The 19241-nt window shown below is 37.2% G+C and overlaps 1 protein-coding gene across 3 annotated transcripts in view; it reads right to left on the bottom strand.

The window, feature by feature from the left end:
- Positions 1–10534, bottom strand: part of LOC134826396 (solute carrier family 12 member 9-like) — a 39097-nt gene extending 28563 nt beyond the window's left edge. Inside the window, exons 1-4 of one of the 3 annotated variants that reach the window (XM_063838748.1) lie at positions 10383–10534; positions 9910–10003; positions 5632–5753; positions 4930–5130 (exon numbers count right to left, since the gene is read on the bottom strand). In XM_063838748.1, coding sequence (XP_063694818.1) covers positions 4930–5130; positions 5632–5753; positions 9910–9997 — 411 coding nt within the window. In that variant the 5' untranslated portion in view covers positions 9998–10003; positions 10383–10534. Of the gene's footprint in view, positions 1–4929; positions 5131–5631; positions 5754–6310; positions 6466–9909; positions 10007–10382 lie in introns of those variants that run through there. The other 2 variants (XM_063838749.1, XM_063838747.1) reach the window with 2 other exon arrangements.
- Between the last annotated feature and the right edge of the window lie 8707 nt (positions 10535–19241).

The following is a 19241-nucleotide window of genomic DNA, read 5'->3' as shown; positions in this document are numbered from 1 at the left end:
ACTTACAGTTGTTGACGCTCACGTATTGCTCTCTATCGGTAAGATATGAGTCAAACCAAGATAAAGCCAACCCCCGAACTCCATAGTGCTCAAGTTTTCTTAAAAGAATACTGCTGTCAAACATGTCAAAGGCCTTGCTGTTGTCTAAAAGAAGCAGCGCTGTGACCTGCTTTCTTTCTAGTGCCCTGTGGATATGGTTTTGGGCTTCTAATTCTAGTAAGCATGTTCGCAGCTATGCCCAGCCCGAAATCTGTATTGGGAGTCAAATAGGATTTTCTCTGTCTTTAAGTGATCTAATAGTCGCGCTTGCATAATTTTTTCAAATATTTTTGAGAAACATGAGAGTAGTGAGATAGGTCGATAGTTTGAAACTTCAGCACGTGACCCACCTTTGTGAAGTGGAATTACTTGAATCGCGATTTTCAATTTATGTGGAAACTTCCCCTGATGTAGAGACGCAGAGACTAGGCATCTAAGCACTGGTGCAAGTATATTGCTCACTTTTTTCAGGGGAAGTATACTCATATCAGAAGTCGACTTAATTTTCAGACCTTTAACTATTTCAATTATTTCTGATGCGGAAGAATCTTCTAGATTCATGCTCCGCTGGCATTTGCTATCTTGAGTTTCTGTTTTGATAGTCCGGCCCTCGAAACATACGAGACCATTTTCTCTCTTAAGAGTCTCAGCTATATTGCAGAAATAGTCATTGAAGCTATTCGCAATTTGCTGAGAATCTGTTATCTCGTTCCCATTATAGTTAATTTTGTTTATCTTAATTTTGCCTTTTTGCTTTCTGTTTAACAAGTTCTTAACCATTTGCCATTGTTTTCTGCTGTCGCTAGAATATTTTGTAAAGTACGCGTTGTAATATTTGTTTTTGGCCTTATATTATTATCCACGTGTTTATTCACAAATTTCTTCATTTTCTTGTACCTGATATCATTTTCAGTGGTTGGGTTAGTGAATAATTCTTCATAAAATTTATTTTTGCGATCACATGCGCACCGTATTCTTGGATCCACGGCTTTGTGTTTTTACGGCGGCCTGGTTTAATCTTTTTTGCCTTAATTGGGAAATTTCGGTCGTAAAGTTCACTATATTTTTTCCCAAAAGCCTCAAATTTGTCATCTGCAGAATCATAGTTATTAACAAAGTTCCAGTCTACAGCAGAAATGTCGTTCTCGAACTTTTGTGTGCTGTCATCGTTTATTACTCGAGAAGATGTTTCTGTTGTATCTTCTTGAAGTTTACAACTGAGCCTATTCTGATCAACCATGATTGTAACAAAGGTTGCCAAGTGATCAGAGATTGATTCAGAAATTACTCCCGATTTTGTAACAGCGTGGCAATTATTGACGAAAATATGGTCAATGATAGTCGCACTGTGATCTGTGACTCTAGTTGGTCTTGATATCACAGGAGCGAATCCATGCTCTGCTAGAGTGTCCGCATACTTAGTAACAGAGTCTATTCTCCCGTAATCTAGTAGGTCTATGTAAGTATCTCCGGCCAGTATGATATTTTTGTTTCGATGTCTTGCTAAGTTACGGAGGAAAATTTTTAATTGTTCAATGAAACCATTCAAGTCCCCACTTGGAGAGCGATATATATATTACAGATTAACGCGTTTTTGTGCCCTTTCAGGGTAAGTTCTGCAACCAAGAATTCTCCTATCTTAGGATTATCGTGGCAACATAGAGCGCTTTTAACGTTTATGTCAGATAATTCACATAGTTTTTTGTTAACATATGGGGGGGGGGGGGGGTCAACCTCATTTTACCTCATTTTACCTCATCCCAATTTTGCCTTTTTTGGCTGCCCGAATGAGGTAAAATGAGGTAAATTTCGACAAAAATTGTATAGATCATGATTCTCGTTCTTAAATAATTTTTCCGGTAATCAGGTTAGTTTACTCAAATCAGACATCCTGAGCTACTTGCCAAGGATTTAGTCTTGTGGGAACGTATTCATGGTTCTGGTAGAGCACATCAAGGCCGACCAAGACAAAGCTACTTGTCTATGTTACTGAAGGAAATTGGGACAAACTCTAAAGAGGAACTGCGAACCCTGATGCGGGACAGGGATATAGAGGGGGTTATCTGGCATTATAAGGCGGTTCACAAAACCACTTTTCGTTCAAATATTCAGAGATCACCTCTAATTAGTTGCTCTATAGGGTCAGGAACAACCAAAAAAATTGTGTCTCTAAGGTTTCGTATAATACTGACTTGGGCCACGCCCATATTTTTCACCAATTTTTAACAGGTAAAATTATCTAAATCGTCAATTTAGTCACGAAGGAGTATGGAAGAAGTTCTAAATGTGTGCTCCTCTAATATAAACAGTAGGAAATGGTTAACTTTAGTCGAGGTTTCAGGTCTCTACAATGCAATGTCGGGAAGTTCCTGCAGGAATTTGCGCATTGCGCTGAAGCGCAAGATTCACAGCGCCAAAAGCGAAGGTCGTAGAGACATGAGACCTTGACTAAAGTTAACCATTTCATACCATTGCTATAAGAGTATGCCACTTTCAGAGTCCTGAACACACTCCCATATCTCTTAATCGTCAATTATATGAATTTTACCTGTTACATATATCATCTTTAACTGATATCAATTTAGTTTAACACTGTTATTTTTTAAAAAGACCATAATACTTCACACCAAACTAACACACAATATGAGACAATATAACTCTTGGTGATTGATTTCATAGCATCTTGCTCTGAATATTGTGATTCTAACTCTTGCTGATTGATTTCATAGCATCTTGCTCTGAATATTGTGATTCTAACTCTTGCTGATTGATTTCATAGCATCTTGCTCTGAATATTGTGATTCTAACTCTTGCTGATTGATTTCATAACATCTTGCTCTGAATATTGTGATTCTAACTCTTGCTGATTGATTTCATAGCATCTTGCTCTGAAGTTGTGTTTCAGGAGCAGTTCATTATATCGTCGATAGCAGCAGTCCAACTGTAACTTCCACAAAGTTTTAGAATATCTTATAAATTGCCCACTTACTTGCAACAGAGAAAGGTGGTGCAATTAACAAATAAAAACAGGCTGCTAAGTAACACCTATATTAATTGTAATAGCTCTTTTAATGGTTTTGTATCAGATTGTAAAAGTTTAGTTCGTAGAAAAGTTTCAATATTGCTGCCTTACGCGAACGTTTTATTATATCCAAGTATAATTGTTGTTCAATTGTTGCTGTTGTTGTTGTTGCATTCAAGTAGAAAGTATTTGATAAACTATTACAGGTCCTTTAGTTCGTAACCTTCACCATATTTTATCAGTGGTGACAATGTCCTACGAATACTCTAACTCAACCAGGGTGCAAGACAAAGCAGGGACTATCGCTTACACAGCCTGGATCTTCATGGTTCTTCTAACCTCATCCATCGGCGACTCTGTAATCCTGATAGCCTCTATCAAATACAACGCTATCAGAGTCCACAGGATTATCATAACTTACATAGAACAAATAGCTGTGTGTGATATCATATTGTCTGTGTTCTGGGTGTTTCCTAGTTTTGTATCTGCCGTCATGGAAGACTGGGCCTTTAGGGAACGCATCTGCAGCCTGACAGTTTACATTAGCTACTACGCTCAGACAACTAGCCTAGTCTTTGTGTGTGTGATGACAACCAGCAGGCTCCTCATTTTGAAGTATCCTGCTAGAGCCAGAATCCTGGCCGGAAAAAGAGTGCATGTTGTAGTAGCAGTTTGGATACTTTCTTCGAGCGTTCCTATTGCTTTCCTCATCACAGACAAGAATGATACTTATTTCGACTACAGAGGTTACATATGCGAGTACGGGTATACATCGAAATCATTGCTTTTGGACATAGTCATTGTAATCTATTTTTACATTCCACTTGTAGTAGTAGCAGTAACAACAACCTTCTTGATACACCATATGCGTAAAGCGGGAAGAAATGCAAGAAGAATCGGAGCCAGGGTACCTTGAATAGCATTTTAACGGTCACACTTACCGCAAGTTTAGCTCTAGTTGCCATTGTACCCTCCAATATCTACTTTCTAGTCTCCAAATCTGTTATAATCTATAACTCGGGGGAAGGTAAACTAGACACTGCTATCAATAGGGGTTTAGTCATGTGCTCTCATTTCTATATAATGGGCAACTTCTTTGTTTACTGCATGGCGGTCCCAAGTTTTAGGTCTTTCCTCAGGACCAAGGTGGATAATGTGGTCACACATTTATCACAGTATTTCCGATCTTATCTTCCAGTTTCGCCCACAGGTAATTATAATATAATGATAACAAGCTAAGTTTATTCGAATCACGTAGTTTTGTGTTACTTATTTATCTTTGACAACTGTTCTGATTAATTATTCAACTATGATAATAATTAATCAATAATATAATTTTTTGAATGAATTTTTCCCATTGCCAGATTTTCGGTGTAGTGAAAGTTTAGAAAACCAACCCACTAGTGCAGCACGAAACGGCAGTTTGATTATGAAACAAGAACTCAGTATATCTAAGTCTAACTTAGTAGTTACTAAATACAGACAGTGGAATCAGATGAACTAGTGCAACTAATCTTGATAAGATTTTGAGTTTTATCGGATATTTTTCTATAATGTTTTCGTGTATTTGCTCAGCTGACATTTTTTAAACAAAAAAAAGTACATAATCTATAATACATATATATACACAACATAATGCCTCATGATGTCGTTTATTTTTAATTATTTTTGTTGTATTGTATATGTATTATTTGTAAAAGTTTCAAATAAATTAAAAAAATATTTTCCGGTTTCCTTTCGGTTCAAACCAACAAATGAAAATGGCGAGGATAATTCTAGATAGTTCTAGAAGTTCCATTTTACATACTCACCAGATGTTATCAGTCTTAAAATTCTCACAAAATAAAATAAACATAACCGAGACTTACAGTAGAACCGAATATCTGAGCGAAGAAGAAGATGATGCCCATAGCACCCCCAAACTCAGGTCCAATAGAGCGACTGATCATGAAGTATGCTCCTCCACCCTCGATAGCGCCGTTAGTGGAGATAGCGCAGACAGAGAGTATGGTCATCATCACGATGAAGAAGGAGAGCGTGAACATGATGAGCGTGTCTATCACTCCACCCTGGGTTAATTGATTATCAATTAATTAGTCTAATTAGTGAACATGATGACTGATGAGTGTGTTTATCATTCCTCCGTGAACAGAACTCTTTGATAGTAATTTTACTATTTTTCAGGTTATGTTACAATTAAGCTCATGATAGTGGTGTGTAATCAGAAACACGTTTCAATAGCTGAGTCGCAGTTGACCAAAGAAAATTGATCTCAGTTCGTATACACAACCATATAAGGCACCTAATCATATTATGTGATGAGCATATATTATAATAAAAGATTGAGTGGTCTTATTACGCAATAATCTAATAATTGCAATTTAGTACTGTGACTGGTGCTGTGTAAACTCATCACATAGGATTATCATCAGAAAACAAATATATAATAATAACAAATTGTATTATAATTCCAGCCGTCAGCACAATATGTATCCCTAATATATAATATATTTCCCTACAACTAAACCCCTAAAAACAGACTTAAGAAAAAACGAGTACAGGAAACTCACGTATCCGACGATGTATCCCATACGTAGAAAGAGAATAGCACTGAACATGCTCAAAGTGCACGGTACAAACACACCGGAGAATGTTCCCAGAGTCTTGCGACTATCAGCTGCTGCTCCAGGTCCTGGGGAGAGATGGGGTTATATTGGGGGAGATGGGGTTACAGTGGGGACTGGGGGAGTAGTGGGGACTGGGGGAATAGTGGGGACTGTGGGAATAGTGGGGACTGGGGGAATAGTGGGGACTGGGGGAATAGTGGGGACTGGGGGAATAGTGGGGACTGGGGGAATAGTGGGGACTGGGGGAATAGTGGGGACTGGGGGAATAGTGGGGACTGGGGGAATAGTGGGGACTGTGGGAATAGTGGGGACTGGGGGAATAGTGGGGACTGGGGGAATAGTGGGGACTGGGGGAATAGTGGGGACTGGGGGAATAGTGGGGACTGGGGGAATAGTGGGGACTGGGGGAATAGTGGGGACTGGGGGAATAGTGGGGACTGGGGGAATAGTGGGGACTGGGGGAATAGTGGGGACTGGGGGAATAGTGGGGACTGGGGAAATAGTGGGGACTGGGGGAATAGTGGAGACTGGGGGAATAGTGGGGACTGGGGGAATAGTGGGGACTGGGGGAATAGTGATTTTTAAAAAACATTTAAGTTTTAACACAAAGTTCGTTATAAACCTAAGTGGTGAATTTTAGAGGAGAATGACTCGTAGCTGTGGGAAGGGAAGAGAAAATCCTTGGTAAAGGATAACATTGCTGCTAGAGACTCTTTGACGGTCTGATTACCCCCCATCATCTAGCTCGATAGACTTCCACAACTTGGTCTACATTCTATAATTTCAAATGACGTAACAAAATGAATTTAATCACGTTTACTTTCTATATCACACAAAATAATAGGGAAAAATTAAGTTCACAAAATAACGAGCAAGAAACTAAAATGACAACGTAATTGTGGTGGACGCCATAACGCAGTGATTAAGTGATGCAGGATTGTTATTTTGGCAGTATTTACTACAAGTATCAATTGACCAATGAGCACCAATCTCACGGGCCGATTTCGTATACAGTAATACTTCGAATTCCGATATACCAAGCCCCGATTTACCGTTAACCCGGCTATATCCTTTCCCCACATAGGGCTCAACAATCAACATTCAACATGCATTATGTAAACAACAAAACCCTAATATACCGCGGATTCTGATTTACCGCGGATCTTTCATTTCCCCAAAACTCCGCGGTAAATTTAGGTTTTACTGTAATGGCACTATAGATGACAGCGATGCGGTCATTATATAACACCACTATAGAGTATATCTGATTACAGGATGAAATACAGATAAATAACAACTGCATAGTTTTAAGATACAGATAACTATTGCGTAATGGAACAATAATTCTCAACGAGTCATTCGATACGAGCTATATTTGGGCATAAATTCGCAGAACACAGAAAATAAATTATAAGTTGAAAATGAGTACATTAGCATACCCACTCTTCATGTGGCGAGTAGCTCATAATAGTATCATATCACTTAATTTAAATTGGTTTGTGTGGCCACACCCTGAACTTAAACTGAACACCAAATTAAGTCTTTTAAGCAAAGTGAAAATCTCCTGGATTACTCCTCGAATTAAGGAGCAAAGGAGGAACCGTGACGATATGGCAGAGAGCGAGTGAAGGAATGAGCACACAATAAAAAGACACTGCTATGTGTACAATGCTGGGCGAGACAGTGCACGTGCCATTGTATACAAGTATAAACAATAGCTCTTCCAGGTAGTAACACACTACAGTGTGTGGACTACATTGCGCACAAATTATACTAAAAGGAGAAAGAGGAGGAGTAGAAGGAGGAGGGGTACTGTAGAGTGCAGCTTGATATCTCTAATCGATACCAGAAACCAGGTGTTCTCTTTAAATATATCTAAATACCAACACTATCAGACGAAATACCAAAGGTGTTAAAAGTTACATCCCTCACGCACACACGCACAGCAAACTACAAATGTAAGGCTTGTGTAACAGAATGAATGGGAGTGTAGTTAAATCACATGAAACACGGCTTATTGTGTGGGTTAAAGAGGAATTTAAAGAGTTCTCGAGCACCTGTGTTATAAAGTTAATTATCTTGTTGCTTTCTAGTTTAGGAATGTGATGCGAATTGACCCATTGTCCTCTTGCGGTTTGCGTTTAAGGGGGTTCACCCTGATTTTTGTGAAATTAGACTTCGACCAACAAATTAGGGCCTGTGATCGAACTTTTGAGGGAGTCACGTACTCCAGGTGCCCACCGGTCCCAGCCATGCCCATATTTGATCAAATTTTGGCTCAATTGTGCCAAATCACCGTAACATGCCCAAATTAGACAAAAATTTGCTATGTTATGAGCCAAAACCTGTATTCAAGACCATATTTGGGAATACGAATCAGATTTGATAGATTGTGGCCTATAAATTGGTCAAATATCAATATTTTATGAAACAAGAGAAATGCCATCTTAGAAACGAGGACAGTTAAGACAACTAACGGCTGACGGACAACTTTACCCATTTATAGCTTATCTTTGACAATTGAAACACTTGAAACTCAGTCTATCCTGTTAACTTTTAAACAACAACTTCACCCTTAGCTTCACCCATATTGTTATCTGGATATAACAATGGAAATTACTCTTGTTCTATTGTCATGTGACCTGGGGTAAGTGGTTTTTTTCTTAATGGACGGTGCCAGCCTGTCTTTCTCCATCGCATCTTCTATTATTCTAAATTTGTATGTTTTAAACAATTAAACCTTAACGTTGTGAGGGAGAACAAATTAACTTTAAATTATAACGTTTAAGAGAGTTTCACCTAGTATTGTTTTCACCAGCCTCTTTCTACTAAATCTTAAGTTCCCAGGTAAGTTTAACCATTTACTGCGTCGTTGCGTAGCACAAAAATGAAGACATTCTGCACTGAGAGCTGATAATTTGCAGATTTTTTCCTTTTCACCCTTTTGAAAAAAGGCAATAGTGAAAGGTTACGAATGGAGGTTTTTGCAGAAAAACGTGGATTTTGGAGAACGAGATAGGTGGGCCGGGGTTTAAATATGTCGTGTGTCCTTCCTTCCGTTCGTTACCATGCAACGAAAAATTCTTGTTCCCGCAAGGAACCGAAGGTATTATGAGCACATTCTGCGAGTCACCTCAGACTGGCTGGCGGGAAGTTTCATAACAAATAACAGTGGTGCACTATATATTACACACTATATTGTATCATGCGCACGTATCACATTACACATCTTACAGGAGCCACCGTCAATAGTTATAACAAATAACACCTTCGATTCTTCGGGCCGCAAATTCCCTCCAGCAAGCTGTCGGGAATTAGCCCGAAGAAGCGAAGGTATTATTGTATTATAATGTCAGTATCTGAAAACGAATACATTTCAGATATAAGCGGGTTCACAGTCACAAAAACACGTGACCGCTGTTAAACATCGCCTACATAAGCCTTATGCTTCTTTTGATAGTAATGAAATGATTTCAATTTTTCAGACGTGGTAAAAGTTTCAACATAGTTTCAGTACATACGAATTTTTAGAAATATGCACATTGCACATAAAAGTATATATATACTAGTGTAACCCGTGCCTTCGGCCGGGAATTTACTGTCACAGTTGCAATGTAAAAGTATACAACCGCATTATATATTTGATATCACGCATAATGCTGTCTTATGAAAGTATGAAATCTCCCTACAGTTAAAACAAAGCGGCCGCAAGAGTGAGCTCTGATATTACGTGGGGCTAAACTAATTACGGTACATGTTATCCTCCTCGTTCTCTCTCCCATCCATTTATGTCACATTTCTGGAACAAAATCATCAATTAAACCACTTACCACCGGCCGATTTTTATAAAATTTTCTTATGGGCTTCATCAGAGTTTTGTCGGCACTATACCGAAAAAACAAGTCCCGTAACTATTACCGTTTTTTTTGTATAACTGTTCGGAAATTACACACAGACACACAGACACACAGACACACAGACACACACACATTCTGGTGTTATTAAGTTGATATACTTTTATATAATTTGATATATTATATAATATATATCAAATTCCAGCAAATTGATACCACGTCTATCAATCTATCTCATATCCAAGATTTGTCTTGCAAATCCCACGCAAATCTATAAAGAAGTATAATTTTTAAATTTGGGATTTAAGGTATCAATATATTTCATATTAATATTTTTCATTTTTATATAACTAATAGAGAAACATACCAAGTCCAGATTCAACTCCATAGCGTTGAACTGATTTAGATAGGTTCTGTATCGACGCACGTAGCAAGCTCTCCTTCTCTTCTGACATGAATCCCTAATGAAAAAGAAAAAGGTTAAGGAATTGAAATCTTTCTGTGGACCTATTTTTATATAGGATTTCTTAGGACCATGACAAATGAAATACAGGTTTGCTATGCTGGGGGACTACGAATCCCCTCCAGCTAGATTTAAGCTTGTCGACATCGTCCTGAATACATAGTGAGCTGTATGGTAAATCGATTAAGTAATTTCATTTTTTTAATTTGAAAATTCAATTAAATATTATCCATACTACGAAAGATTATTTCTGTATGTCTGTATGTCTGTATGTACGACCGCCTGGATATGCAAATAGGATGAGAAATAGGAATGAAAACACACACGTGCAATGATTGTTAGAATGTGATTTTTGTCATTTTCTGGTGATTACATACATGCTACATGCTACATGAAGAGGTCTCCTCCTAGTCGTTGGAGTGGCCTGCGCCCTGCATCACACACATCTCTTCTACGGCGTAACATGTTCCTCCATTCCACTCGCTTTAGAGCCAACTGTTTTACTGCATCTCTGCTGATGTTATCGACACCTGTAAATACAGCCGCATCCTCGAGTACACAGGCCATCCAGCCTTTGCAGGGTCGTCATCTCAGTCTCTTTCCATAGTTTGGTTTCCAATCCAGTAAGAAATTGGGAAACCACGTCTCTGGCATTCTGACAACATGTCCGTACCACCTTAGTCTAGCCGCACCGATGAAAGTTTCGATAGACTTAATTCCAGCACGCCTGAGAACTTCTTCATTGGAGACATGGAAGAACCACTTTATCTTCAAGATTCCTCTCAGGGAGGTCAGATGGAAGACCTCAAACCGTTTCATCTGCTTCTTTGTTGTGTTCCAGACTTCAGACAATAGTGACTTTAAATATATAATCAAGAGTACTAGCCTGCTGATTTATCACGGCTGTTCTCATCTGAAACTATGCTTGGTGTAGCTTGTTAGGATAGTATAGGAATTCTAGTTCCTATAGTTGGGAATGAGGTAGTTGTCTGTTCACAGATCGCCCTCTAAAAACTTACAAGAAAATATTTCCTGTAGATCTTTGGTATATAAGCAACATTTGACAGAGCATTGTGTGGAGTGAGCTATGTGCCCATCCTTGGAGAACCCGGCGAATGTCCTTGCTGTACGGCAGTGTTAAACAAGGAACTGAAACCGAGGGGTTCCGTTCAGGCCCTTCACACTTTGTTTCTGTCTAGTTCTAATGTACCGTCACAATAGTGACTTTAAATATAACAGAATGGTAATAACAGCAGCCTTGTAGATACGGATCTTGGTAGGCGTTCTTATAGTTCGACTGTTGGAACGCACCATTAGCACGCTGGATCCTGATGTCAAGATCTCGGTCAATAGTACCATCGCCACTGATGTTGGCACCAAGATAAACAAAGTTGCTGACCTGTTCAACAGGTTCTCCCTCCACAGTTAGCTTTATACTGTCTCTTTCGGTGTAAGGTCGCTGGGACACACACTTGCTGATCGCCATGCATTGAATCTTTTTAGCGTTGATCTTTAACCCAGCATAAGAGGTGTAACAAGTTATAAGATCAGTGGACTCTTGCAGCCCTTCTTCAGTATTGTCCATCACTGCCAGATCATCAGCGTAGTCACTATCCATGATAACTTTTTCATCTGCACCCTTTAGTTTCTTTTGCAGTACAGCACCATGACTGATTGCCTTGTGAACCTCTGCCAAAAAGATTCCAAAGTTCAGACAAAAATTAAATAGGGGAGGGCCCTGGATATCACCCTCCTTAGTGCCCGAATTAACAGAGAACCAATCAGACATTTCACCATTAACCCTGACAGCACTCATGGTTCCGTTGAAGAATGCCTGAAAGATTCTAAGATATTTCTCAGGAAGTCCATAGTGTCTCATGCTTGACCAAATAAACTCTCTTCTGATGGAATCAAACGCTGCCTTTCTGGTGATTATGTTGTATTTAATCTGTTTTACATTATAATCAGCAATATCGGCCTCGGTTGGGATGGACGTTTTTTGATGGAATAACAACTGACTACCAAAGAATATCCAGTTGCGAGTGCTTGCCCATCGAAAACATGATTCGTGATTGTGGATTTTATTGATATTACTGATTATCCATCATATTCAGTATTTATATTATCCATTATTTATTTATTGACATCCTTCAGTCTCCAAAACAAGGTATGAAGGTAAATTAACTTTGAGCCTTGTTTTGGCAACTGCTTAATCGGTGGGCAAGTAGGTATTTGTTTTTTAGCAGTGTTGAACATTGAAACAATTATAAAATGTTTATTTTTATCTTATATAACGTACAATATGAATGACATATGCTATAGTGACGTAACATAATATAATGCAAAGAATTAGTAACTTTCTAGATGTGATTTAAGTGCAATTGTTAATTGCAAAATGTTAACGTCGATTATTACTAACATTTATCTGAATTTAATACAATTACATTGTACATGTCACATATAAATTGGGTAGCTGAATGAAACTAGTGCCACAGAATTTTTCGTTATTAGCATTGCAGTATCCACGCCCTGTACTGCGTTAACGACCGAAATTTTCCCAATATGCAATAATTATTTTGCTTCTAAAATTCTCTGATAATTAATAATATATCGTGACATGTAATTGTAAGATAACAAACCTCGCGCGCGCAGCGCTTACATCTGAACCTGAGAATCTCTCAGCAATGTGTGGCTGTCTGCGCGGCGGGCTGTGTATTGTGTATTGTGTATATAGCTGAATTTAAATTTAAATTTATTTATAAATGTATAATAATATTAAATATGTATTGATTGTTTTGTGGTAAATAAAAATTTTGTTTTACTAAATATTGTGTTTTACTACTCCCTGTGACCACGCGCTTTCTAGTATTATATAATATGAGAATCAAGCATTACATTTCAGTCATGCAAAATTACACAAACAATTAATATTATTTTGATGTTTCAACTAATGGAAGAAATGGTATTGCAATATAAGTTGCATAATGCGTGGCCGGATGATAACTAAGGGGTCGTTTTTATTTGAAAGTTCAATTAATTATTATATATATAAATCAAGCGTTACATTTCAGCCATGCAAAATAACAATGACATATTTTGATATACTAATTGAAAAATGGTGCTGCAAGATAAGTTGCTTGTTGTGTGGCCGGATGACAACTAACTAGAAAAGAAAAATAAACTTGATAATAATCCTTCTTCTGAAATCTTAATGTTGCACTGAACCAACAAGGACAGTTTGATAGTAAGTCATTTAAGTGTAAAGTTAATTATGAAAGAAAAGTTACACAGTGTATGAAATATAATACGAAGCCATTTTATGCATATTTAAGAGGGAAAAGAGTGTTAAAAAGTTGTGTATCATCCCTGGAAAAACCGGACGGATCTTTGACCAAAAGTAATTTTGAAACTGCCGAAGTATTGGCTGATGCTTTTGCTTCAGTTTTTGTCTAAGAACCAGATGGACCTTTGAACAGAGAATGTTATTTTATTGCGGATGAGTTACACATTGAAAATATTGAGATAACAATGGATGATGTTGGCAGAGAACTAAAAGAATTAATATTAGTAAAAGTAAAGGGCCAGATGGCATTCATCCTAAATTATTAAAAGAACTTGAACATAATTCAAGTTTTGTTTCTGCTGTGACTAAATTATTTCAAACATGTGCTTCAAGTGGAAAAATTCCAGAACAGTGGAAGACAGCAAATGTTACATCTCTTTATAAAAAGGGTAGTCGGAAAGATTCCCTAAATTACAGGCCAGTGTCACTTACATGCATTTTATGTAAATTATATGAAAAATTAGTAAGGAGGCATATTATTGATTGTTATTGAAATAAATTTTCGTGAACATACAGAATGAATGGTTAATAATTCAATATATATATGTAGACCAAGCTCTGTGCACGGGATGTTTCCTGGAAGAATCCAGTTCTTTTAGCGGGGCACCCTACCTAAAGCCAAATTGAGATATAATAATCATATTCCTAGGGAAATAATCAGAAATCGAATACCAATCAAATAATATGATATATAGGAGTAGTAACCATATTTACTATGCAAAATGCCCCAACCACATAGTGTAAATTTATATAAAATTCAAATTCCATATCATCATTAAACCTCAATAGTCAATATAATAGCCCAAGCAAAATTAAATAACTTCTTATATACCTTACTGTCATACTACAAATTAATTAAATCTGTTAACCAGAGAATAAATTTCTAAACCTAATGCAAGTGAAATAATTTAGATGCAATAATGAATGCCTAATGTGAGTATCATCTGTCAATGTCCTTGTAAAACAGTCTGTACAAGAGATATGAGTGACTAATATAGACGAAAAAACAGGAAGTTGTCGTCTGTTGAAAAATAAATAAAATATCTAGAATATAAATTAGAATATAAAATAACATTCAGTCAATGTGTCGTCAATAAACTGTATAATTATAATAAATAATAATAATAAAATTTGGTAGCTTAAACACAAACTCTAAGCCCAGTGGATAAACCACAAAACTTATGCTCTATTGTGTGAAACAAAGATACTAGATCAAGATAACTATCTAGTCCAGTCATTTATGGACATGTGCCTGCAAATTTTCAGATACCCACGAAACTTTGCACAGACCTTCCCAAAGGTATGAATAAACGATTTTCGGTTGGAGACATTTTTTTTACTTTGGGCAAAACCCAGGAGGGCCACGCCCATATTGACCCAATAACGTAACTGACCCCTTGCTTCTGAAGGTCGTAGAGACTTCTAAAGAGGCTTAAACGAAGCCGCATATGCATGTTTATATAAAAGTTATTGATCAACACATTGCCTAAAATCCTTACTTTTCGAGAAATTCGCCAAAAACCATTTTGGGCGTGGCGCTGAGCCGATTTTACTAACTTTTGATAGGATTGTGATAGAGTCTTTGGATAGAGTGCAAAAGAACTGCAATTGGCATATTTATATATGACTTACGAAGAAACATATGCCTTAAAGTGCTTACTTTTTCAGTTATTGGCGAAAAACTGATTTTCGGTTCCAGAAATCATGCAAAAATATGGGTATGTGGTAAATTGGGCTATGAAGGCCCTAGAGATTTTTGAATAAGTGCACATTGTGCAGAATGGCCATGTTTATATACAACTTATGAAGCAACATGCACCCTAAAATGCTTACTTTTCGAGTTATTAACATAGAACGGGAGGCAAAAATGGCTGATATACCTGATATAACCAATTTTGCTCTATTTTGTGCAAATTTTCTCTGTTTTTCCCCCAAATAACTCGAAAAGTAAGCATTTTAGGGTGCATGTTGCTTCATAAGTTGTATATAAACATGGCCATTCTGCACAATTTGCACTCATTCAAAAATCTCTAAGGCCTTCATAGCCCAATGTACCACATACCCATATTTTTGCATGATTTCTGGAACCGAAAATCAGTTTTTCGCCAATAACTGAAAAAGTAAGCACTTTAAGGCATATGTTTCTTCGTAAGTCATATATAAATATGCCAATTGCAGTTCTTTTGCACTCTATCCAAAGACTCTATCACAATCCTATCAAAAGTTAGTAAAATCGGCTCAGCGCCACGCCCAAAATGGTTTTTGGCGAATTTCTCGAAAAGTAAGGATTTTAGGCAATGTGTTGATCAATAACTTTTATATAAACATGCATATGCGGCTTCGTTTAAGCCTCTTTAGAAGTCTCTACGACCTTCAGAAGCAAGGGGTCAGTTACGTTATTGGGTCAATATGGGCGTGGCCCTCCTGGGTTTTGCCCAAAGTAAAAAAAATGTCTCCAACCGAAAATCGTTTATTCATACCTTTGGGAAGGTCTGTGCAAAGTTTCGTGGGTATCTGAAAATTTGCAGGTACTAACCCAAAAATGTCCGTAAATGACTGGACTAATCAAGGAGTGTATGCATAGGACATAAAAAGTTTTGGAACGAAGATGACATGCTTGTGAAGCGAGCTAACAGTCTAATTGCTAATAAGTTCAAAAGGATCATGACATTAGGTTGCATCCTAAACAGTTTAAGCAAATAACATAAAGTTCCACTGGCATCCTCCCACAGGACTGCCATACCCCAGAGGTAGGCAAAGCATTCATATGCTATCCTCTCGTGGGCCAACCAGGCCCAGCCTCTCTCTAAAAAAATAAAAAAAATAAAAAAAAATAAAGTTATTATATTGTCAATTAATCGCTCATGCCATAACTTTTCTTAAACAGGTGAGTTTTTAATAATGTTTTGAACAGATCAACATCGGAACAAGTCTTAATTTCAATTGGTAGTTGGTTCCAGATTTTCGGAGCAACAGTCTGAAACGCTCTTGGGTGTGATCTTGTAGATCCGACGGGTAGGTGTAAGGAGGAAGTTCTTCTGCTACTCGAACTAACAAATGTTACTAGATCACACAGATATGCAGGAGCAACACCATTGACTGCTTTGAAAATCAGTAAGCATAACTTAAACTCAATCCTCTCCTTCACCTTGAGCCAATGAAGGGATTTGAGCTTCTCCTCGACTGAGTCTCTCTTCTTTAATCCAAAAACCAGACGGCATGCTCGGTTCTGAATGTTCTGCAGCTGCGTAATTGAGGCTTGACTACAACCATAGTAAAGTGCATTGCAGTAGTCAAGCGATGAGATTACAATTGCTTGAGTCAGTGTTCTCATCTGTTTGGTTGTTTATGAGTTTTGTTAGTAAGAAGATCCAAACCAGCATGGATTTGTAGAAGGTAAATCTTGTTTATCTAATCTATTAGAGAGTGTAGAATGTATCATCGAAATATTAGAAGATGGTGCACCCGTAGATGTGTTTTACTTAGATTTTTGTAAAGCATTTGATAGTGTTCCACATCATAGACTACTTACAAAAATGAGAAATTTGGGTATAAGTGGTAACACTTTAGATATTGTGAAAGACTTTTTATCTGGAAGAAGATTTAAGACATTCGTTGGTGGAGCATATTCCTACCTTCGTGATTTTTTATCAGGCGTCCCACAAGGTTCTGTTTTAGGTCCTTTATTGTTTGTCATTTTTATCAATGACTTGCCTGATTGTTTTAATGGTATATCAAAACTGTTTGCAGATGATCTTAAAGTTATTATGGATGCCAATGACACTGAAAGCACTTTCAATATGTTAGAAAGCTTGCAAAACTGCCAAAATGTGTGGCTGTTAAAGTTTAATCCTAGCAAATGCAAAATAATGCATGTTCCACTTAATGAAAATCCCTTTCAAGAATATGTATTTAGTGGTGTTACACTTGAATGTATTGAAGCAGAGAAAGATCTTGGAGTTTTAACTTCTTCAGATTTTAAATGGTCGAAACATATTAAAAGTTGTATTAGTAAAGCAAACAGTATGATTGCATGGGTTACAAGGAATCTCTTTATAAGAGAAATTAACGTTATGAGAAATGTTTATAAAACTATAATAAGACCCCACTTGGAGTATTGTGCTCAGTTGTGGTCTCCACCTGCCTGTCATGGGAATTGGGCTACTATCTATATCATTGAACTGGAAAATGTCCAGAGAAGGTTCACACGCCTTATTGATGATATTGGAACACTTCCTTACAGTGAAAGGTTGAGTATGGAAAAGATATTTTCAATTTAAGTAGATCGGGAGATAAAATTGTTAGCACTAAATCTAACAATATTGATAGAAATATTAAAACCTTGTCTAATAATTTTTTATCAGAGCGTGTTATCAGCTTTTGGAATAAATTGCCATCTTTTGTTAGAAATTCAGTGTCTGTTATTGATTTTAAAATTAATCTAGAAGAATTTAAAAAGACTAATAATTTAGTAGACACAGGCAACTTTTGGGAAGTGTCAAATATAGTTTTAACAAAAATAGAGGGTGTAAATTATATCGAAAAGAAGAAGCAACAAGTCCAATATTTATATAAAAATCCGTGTGTTGCCAAGAGAAAGGGAATAAATATCTCATGAGTAAAACAAAATTTTTTTTTAGTAAAACAAAATTTTTATTTACCACAAAACAATCAATACATATTTAATATTATTATACATTTACAAATAAATCTAAATTTAAATTCAGCTATATACACAATACACAGCCCGCCGCGCAGACAGCCACACATTGCTGAGAGATTCTCAGGTGCAGATGTAAGCGCCGCGCGCGCGAGGTTTGTTATTTTACAATTACATGTCACGATATATTATTAATTATCAGAGAATTTTAGAAGCAAAACAATAATTGCATATTGGGAAAATTTCGGTCGTTAATGCAGTACAGGGCGTGGACACTGCAATGCTAATAACGGAAAATTTTGAGGCACGAGTTTCATTCAGCTACCCAATTTATATGTGACATGTACTTGTATTAAATTCAGATACATGTTAGTAACAATCGACGTCAACACTGTGCAACTGTAAACTGCAAAATGTTAACGTCGATTATCACTAAATCACATCTCGCAAGTTACTAATTCTTTGCACTATATATGTTACGTCACTATAGCATATGTCATTCATATTGTACGTTATATAAGATAAAAATAAACATTTTATAATTGTTTCAATGTTCAACACTGCTAAAAAACAAATACCTACTTGCCCATCGATTAAGCAGTCGCCAAAACAAGGCTCAAAGTTAATTTACCTTCACACCTCGTTTTGGAGACTGAAGGATGTCAATAAATAAATAATGGATAACATTAATACTGAATATGATGGATAATCAGTAATATCAATAAAATCCACAATCACTAATCATGTTTTCGATGGGCAAGCACTCGCAACTGGATGCTGAAACAAACGGCGCAAGTCTTGCACCGTTCATGCAGCATACGTCGCGAGATATCATGAGCTCCGCTAACTCTGCGATTCTAACGGATGAATTAGGCTACCCCGACAGAAACACAGGTAACAGGGGGTTGTGGAAGGACACGAACACTGTTCGTTAACTCGTACCCCGGGTACCCCCTATATAGATTTATGTCCCGCCGGAGAGAGCCCACCACCAGTCATATCGAAAGCAGCTTTTAATTCTTCATTATAAATATCGCGTCGTCATAATAAATAATATGCATTACCACTACACACTTGTCACTACACACTTTTATGCACAGTTCAGCTAAAATATTAACAAGAGACAGAAGAGTTTTACATCGGCTCAGCACCGCAAGGACGTTGGCTATACACGTGGTTCATAAATTAGTTTGATTTGGGTACTGTTCGACCGGGAAAGTGGTCGGGATTAGT

Source organism: Bolinopsis microptera, chromosome 2 (assembly GCF_026151205.1).
Source record: "Bolinopsis microptera isolate Bmic1 chromosome 2, MBARI_Bmic_1.0, whole genome shotgun sequence".
In the NCBI taxonomy this organism is placed as follows: Eukaryota; Metazoa; Ctenophora; class Tentaculata; order Lobata; family Bolinopsidae; genus Bolinopsis; species Bolinopsis microptera.
Note: the sequence above shows the minus strand (reverse complement) of the source record. Positions and strands in the feature narration are given on the sequence as shown.